Source organism: Carassius carassius, chromosome 29, assembly GCF_963082965.1.
Source record: "Carassius carassius chromosome 29, fCarCar2.1, whole genome shotgun sequence".
Lineage (NCBI taxonomy): Eukaryota > Metazoa > Chordata > Actinopteri > Cypriniformes > Cyprinidae > Carassius > Carassius carassius.
In genome coordinates this window covers 14,979,127-14,985,416 of record NC_081783.1, presented here as the reverse complement: position 1 = coordinate 14,985,416, position 6,290 = coordinate 14,979,127, and the positions used below count along the sequence as shown (strand labels likewise).

Here is a 6,290-nt window from a genome sequence, read left to right as displayed (position 1 = left end):
GATTTTGCTATTTAAAGTATGTGGGTCTGCTATCACAGCGGTAAAATATTTGGGCATGCGCTGCACCTGCAGGACGTCACCCGCTGAAAACAAAACTCCATCTCTCAGAGGTATTCGAAGAGGTGAGGAGTGAAAGCGAGTGGTTTTTGGTGACATTCCGTCCGAGGCGGGAACAGGGCCCCTCCTTTTCCCTGCTTGCAACTTTGGAGGACTTTGACGGCTCAGGGTCCAGCACAACTAGTGGGCAGGGACCTTTCCGCTTTGCGAAGGGGAAGCGCTTCACTGGCCTGGATTGCTGTTTTAACGGGAAGTCGTGGCCTGGTGGTTAGAGAATCGGACTCCCAATCGAAGGGTTGTGGGTTCGAGTCCCGGGCCGGCAGGAATTGTGGGTGGGGGGAGTGCATGTACAGTTCTCTCACCACCCTCAATACCACGATTGAGGTGCCCTTGAGCAAGGCACCGAACCCCCAACTGCTCCCCGGGCGCCGCAGCATAAATGGCTGCCCACTGCTTCGGGTGTGTGCTCACAGTGTGTGTTCACTGCTCTGTGTGTGTGCACTTCGGATGGGTTAAATGCAGAGCACAAATTCTGAGTATGGGTCACCATACTTGGCCGAATGTCACTTCACTTCACTTCACTTCACTTCACTTCACTTCACTTCACTTTAGCCCAGGCTCCGTCTTCCACTGTGGCTGTGCTGGCTTTACAAGCAGAGCAGCTGGGCTCTTCTGGCGGCCCGCAGCCGCGGGGCCAGGGCATTTAGGGTGGAAGTGACGCAGTGCCTGCGACGTCTTTTGAGCCTCCGAAAACCGTTCAGTGAACCCATGAACAAAAGAGCAGAATATCCCTTTCGGCGGGACTGGCGAATCGAGGAAGGCCATTTTCTCAGCGTCCCTGATCTCTGTCAGCGTTAGCCAGAGGTGGCGCTCCAGCACCACCAGGCTGGCCATGGTCTTGCCAATTGCTTGTGCTGTGCTCTTTGTAGCGCGCAGAGTGAGATCTATTGCTGTGTGCAGCTCCTTAAAGCCTGCGTAGTGTTCTTTGCCAGACTCATCCATACTCCGGAGAAGTTTTGCTTGAAACACTTGAAGGATCGCCATTGTGTGCAACACCGAGCCGGCCTGTCCAGCTGCTGTGAAAGCCCTGTTGGCGTTTAAAAAAAGAAATTAAAAATTTCTCCAGAAACCTACCGTCAGTGCTTCAGATTGACTACAATCCCAGCTGTAGAGTCACCAACTTACCACCAGTTAAAGAACCTGTACAAGCGATGGGTGCATCCAGAGGAGCATTCTAAAGAGGAGATCGGCGAGGCAAACCTAGAGCAGCTTACTGCGCACCCTAAACCAGCCATTTGGTGTGAGCTCTGCATGAAGAATTTTCCAGTGCTGCTGTGTTTGGAGTATCCCTTGACTAGGCCTCCAGCCTCTAAACCACAGTAATGTCAGGTTTTTAAAACTGCGTGTTGTTTTCATCCTTGTTCTAGTTGTGTCTCCAGCCAGCTCTGTGTTCCTCTTGGTCTGGTCATTAAAATCTTTTGATTGTGAGTACCCCTCGTCCCTCGCTCCTCACAGTATAGGCAAGTGTTTTTTTTTTTTTTTGCATCAAAAGGAAGATTTTGACTTTGACTTTTTATATGGCATACATACACTGACCTAAGCTTGGCCACCCCACTCAAAACTGCAATTTGTGTCCCTTTTTTTCTTGACAAGAAATGCATTTATTAAGATGTGGAACCGCCGTATCTCTTTATGACCACATCAAAGAGCAGAATTTTCAGACGCGCACTTCAGCTTCACCTCAAATGTCAAGCGAAAAGCTGCAGTTTTGAGTGGGGTGGCCAAGCATATGTCAGTGGTGGCCACACCCTTGCTCCACCCCTGTCTGCCATTATAAAAAGTCAAAGATCTGCACTGAGGAACAGACAAATACAGCAAGCTCTTTGTTAGTATTACAAAATAATACATTGATTAAAACATTTTCAATAGCATCAACATAGTATTTATATTCAGATATGTATAACATGTTTCATTGTTGTTTCAGATGTGCAGTATTCCTGGTTGATTCCAGTGAGAAACAATGGGAGTCTGGATTGTCTGTGTGTCTCTCTGTCTGCTCTTTGCTCTGAATGCGTCAGGTGAGATATGGTTCATGACAATACTGCAGCATTTACTGAACATCCCTAAATACTATTACTGAATTTTCACTTATCTTCAGCGTTTTATTATCTGACCTTTAACATCAGAACAACTGGTATACAATCCCTATGTTGTTCAGTTTACCCAGTTTACCCAAAGCTTAATAACTGTTTCTTTTGGAATAACTGCCACTGGCAGAGAAAAATTGCTGTTTTGCTCAATATCAACATGGCTCTGAGTAACTGTGAAACAAGGCTGCTAACATTCAGTAAAAAAACAATCTTGCACAAGTTGTATTGCTTAATTGAATCAAATATATTTCCCTGCTAATAAAAACAAACATCATCAAAAAAAGTAGTAAATGATGTGAAGGAAGGTTGCATTGTGCTTTGGTCTTGTATAAATAGAAATGGGTAACAAATTGATAAAGAGATGGTCTATGTTCATTTCTGTTAATATATAAAATGCAATGAATTAATGATCACTTAAACTTGCAATAAAACATAACAAATCTTGATGTAACAGCCTGTCAGAATGGGTGGGCACGATATGGACGTACATGCTCCAAGGTTTTTAACAGTCCATTATCCTGGAGTGATGCAGAGGTATGAAATACTAAACAACATCTGACAGAAAAGTATAAATAAATTACCTTATTTGTAGTTGTAGTATCTAATAGCTGTTTCTCCTCATGTCTTAATCTCCTCAGGCAACATGCTTGACCTATGGTGGGAACCTTGCCTCTGTACACAGTACATTGGAGTATGCATTCATAAAGCGCATGATCTCAAGTTCGAACTCTTACTGGATAGGAGGCTATGATGCTGTTTCAGTATGTTATTATGTTGTCAATGTATTTCCTTTTTTTTGTTCTTTGTGCTGTTGTCCAAAATGAAAATGTAACAATTTACTGTCTAATATCAAACCAACACTGCTTAAAGTGAAAAGAGTAAAAGTTCAAATTTACACAGAGGTGTAAATATTTGTTCTCTTCTGTTCACAGGAGGGAAAGTGGTTCTGGAGTGATGGGTCCAAAATGAATTTCAAACTTTGGAACCCTAAAGAACCCAACAACCTACAGCGTAATGAGCACTGCATTCAGATGAACTTTGGAGGTAAATAATTTGAATGATGTGAACGTCATTTCATGTTTTCCATTCTGGACAGTTAATTAAGTATTATATTTACTCCCATATCTTCCAGTGTTGAAGTTAAAAGCATCACTTTCTCTATTTGCCTTTCTAAATGTAAGCATTGCGGTTAACACTTTATTATAGACCAATTCTCATTATTAATAGTTGCTTATTATCATGCCTATTATTAACAGATTTGCTGTTTATTAGTACTTATAACGCATTTATTCTACATGACCATATTCTTCATCCCTCATCCAATACCTAAACTTAACAACTACCTTACTATCTATTAATAAGCAGCAAATTAGGAGTATTTTAAAGCAAAAGTTTTAGTTAAAGTTTTGCTAATGAAAAAAAAAGGAACTTAAAATAAAGTGTGACCACATTATGATGCTAATACCTGTATAATTATTTGTATAATAAAACACCCTTTTTCTTTCTCATAACAGCTGCAGGAAATTGGAATGACCAAAACTGCTCAAACAAGTTACCATTTGTGTGTTCCATTTCTCACTGATCTCTTTCCCTAGACACCCTATTAAATCAGAAGTGGTGTGCCTGTTCAATCTTATTCTGTTATTGTTTCAAACATTTTGCAATTTTGATGCCTCTGTGTCAAACATCTTTCTTTCTATAACTAAATAAAGCAAAATGCATTCATTTATTGTCCTGAAAATATATTGCATCACAAACGGGGAAACAAACAGTCATTGAAATACAACTCCAAGAGGAGTTTTTTCTGGGTAATTTATGTATCTTATATTTTGTTATGTTCAGGACTATCAGCAGTGCCGATCCTGACCTCCCTGGGGCCCTAAGCAAAATTCTGCTAAGGGGCCCTCTAACTGACCCGTGACGCCGTGAGCTATGTAAACCATTTGCCATTGCCACACAGTCACACCTGACACTTCAGTGATCCCAATACAATCCTCCCTCCTTTAAACAAAACAGTCGACAATATATAACAACAATATAGAACAGAATGAGGTTCAAACAAACAATATTTATTGAATAGAGTATTTCCTATAGAATATTAAGATAACAAGTGAATATTATTAAGTAAGTGAATATTAACGTAAACATAAATAAGAAGAAAACTAAATTGGAAAAATCATATATCTATATCTATATAACTATATATCTATATCTATATATATATCTATATATATATATAAATTTATATAATTAATATTACTATTGTTGTGGTTGTTGATGATAATAATAACTATATAATAATAAAATACTCAAAATATATAAAGTCATTTATTATAAATTACATAATCTTACAGAAACAGGAGAGATAAAACTCAGTCCTCATAAAGTCTGTTAAGACGGGGGGCCAATCTGCTGGGTCATTTGGTGGAGCGGCAACTGTTCTATTTGGGTCTGAGCTGCTTGTATCTGCTGCTGGCTGTACACCTCTGATTGTGCTAGTACTGACTGAGGCTGCCTGTACTTCACCTGGGTCTGTCACTGTGTTCGTACTTTCTGAAGACGGCTGTACTGTATTTGCTGAAGCTGGCTGTTCTGGGTCTGTGCTAGTACTGGCTGAGGCTGGATGTGTATCAACTGAGTCTGTGCTTGTACTGGCTGATGGTCCAGCATCTCCTCTACTGACAAACTTAAGCATAGCACCTGCAAATTATAGATAACTCGTTTTATAAGCTGCATCAGACCCATTCAAACTGGCTCCCAATTTTCTTTTATACATTTTCAAATATAAAATACTATTTATACTATGGCTTGGCTCTTGTAATATTTAACTAGTGAACTAGTTATGCAGATATCAATAATCCCTGTGAGTGATGACATCATTGATATCAAGAATGAACTTTTGTACAAGTTAACATGTAATTCCTGATATCAAAAATAGACATTGGTAGATAAAAATGAAACTAAGTATTACTATTAGCTATTAGTATTAATATTATTAGTATTAGCTATTATTGACTAACTATTAGTAAAAATAATCAAGAATTCACATTGCAAATAGTAAAAAAATGTAATGCTTGATATCAAAAATGCATAAGCTGTGAATGAATAAAAGCTAAAATGGCTTGCCATAGCATGTTAAAGGTTTTTTTTATTTTTGTAATATATATGGAGAAGCAATTCTTTATTTATGGTTATTATTAACTGAGGGATGTGCATTCACACATTGACCAGTATGTCCAGCTAATCAACATTTTAAATTCAATATAGCCTATAAATCAAGTCAATCACTGTCAAATTATCAATACATTGCTTTCCATCTTGCATAATTAGTGCAGTGCAGTTGTATAGCGTTTTTAACTACACATTGACTGAGACTAGATAATCAGTGTCTTGTTTTAAAAGTATGTATGTATAATGTGCACTTTTGATGAGGAGTGCCATCATTCTCGCCCATATATTGTACAGTCTGTCTGGTCTCCACATATATTTCTGCTTGAAAAATGCGCATTTCATTTCGTGCATGCGCATATGAACGCATGATAACACGCGACGCGGTTATCTTTTCCGAGCTGCAGTAAACAAACACCGTTGCACTTTGTCGTTTATCAAAAACAAACGTAATAAATAATTGTATTTTACTCTCACTTTTGTCAGGCACAAAGTGATGCAAGAGATGCACTGCCTGCCTGCCCAGCTAGGTTAGGAAGACCGAAAAAAGACAACAGAAATGCACATAAACTCAAGTATAAACTTTACTTTGCTGACCTCAAACTTAGAGAGGAGAGAAGACAAGTTTACCTGATTGTTGTTCCCGCAGTTCACTTTCATGGGTTTTTTTTTCCCCTCTTGTCGTGACCAGAGGATAGTTTCGCTTCATTTTGTCATGGATGTTGTAAACATTAATTGACGGTGACGTGACGCGCTGTGACACGAGGAGGAGGCGGGGCCTTGAGTAATTTGCGGGGCCCTACGCAGCTTGCGTAGTGAGCGTATAGGGCTGATCGGCTCTGACTATCAGGTTTTGTTCTTCAGCCTGTCCTGACTCACAAGTACTGCAGAGACACTAAATGATAGTGAGAAAGC

At 39.6% G+C, this 6,290-nt stretch overlaps 1 protein-coding gene across 1 annotated transcript; it reads left to right on the top strand.

Moving 5' to 3' along the window:
* Nucleotides 1–2,648: 2,648 nt before the first annotated feature.
* LOC132109315 (galactose-specific lectin nattectin-like) lies at nucleotides 2,649–3,932 on the top strand (the record flags this gene model as incomplete). Its single annotated transcript, XM_059515323.1, has 4 exons — nucleotides 2,649–2,741; nucleotides 2,846–2,968; nucleotides 3,140–3,251; nucleotides 3,722–3,932. Coding segments are annotated over 4 exons (396 nt in total), but the record flags the coding sequence as incomplete, so codon positions are not given.
* Between the last annotated feature and the right edge of the window lie 2,358 nt (nucleotides 3,933–6,290).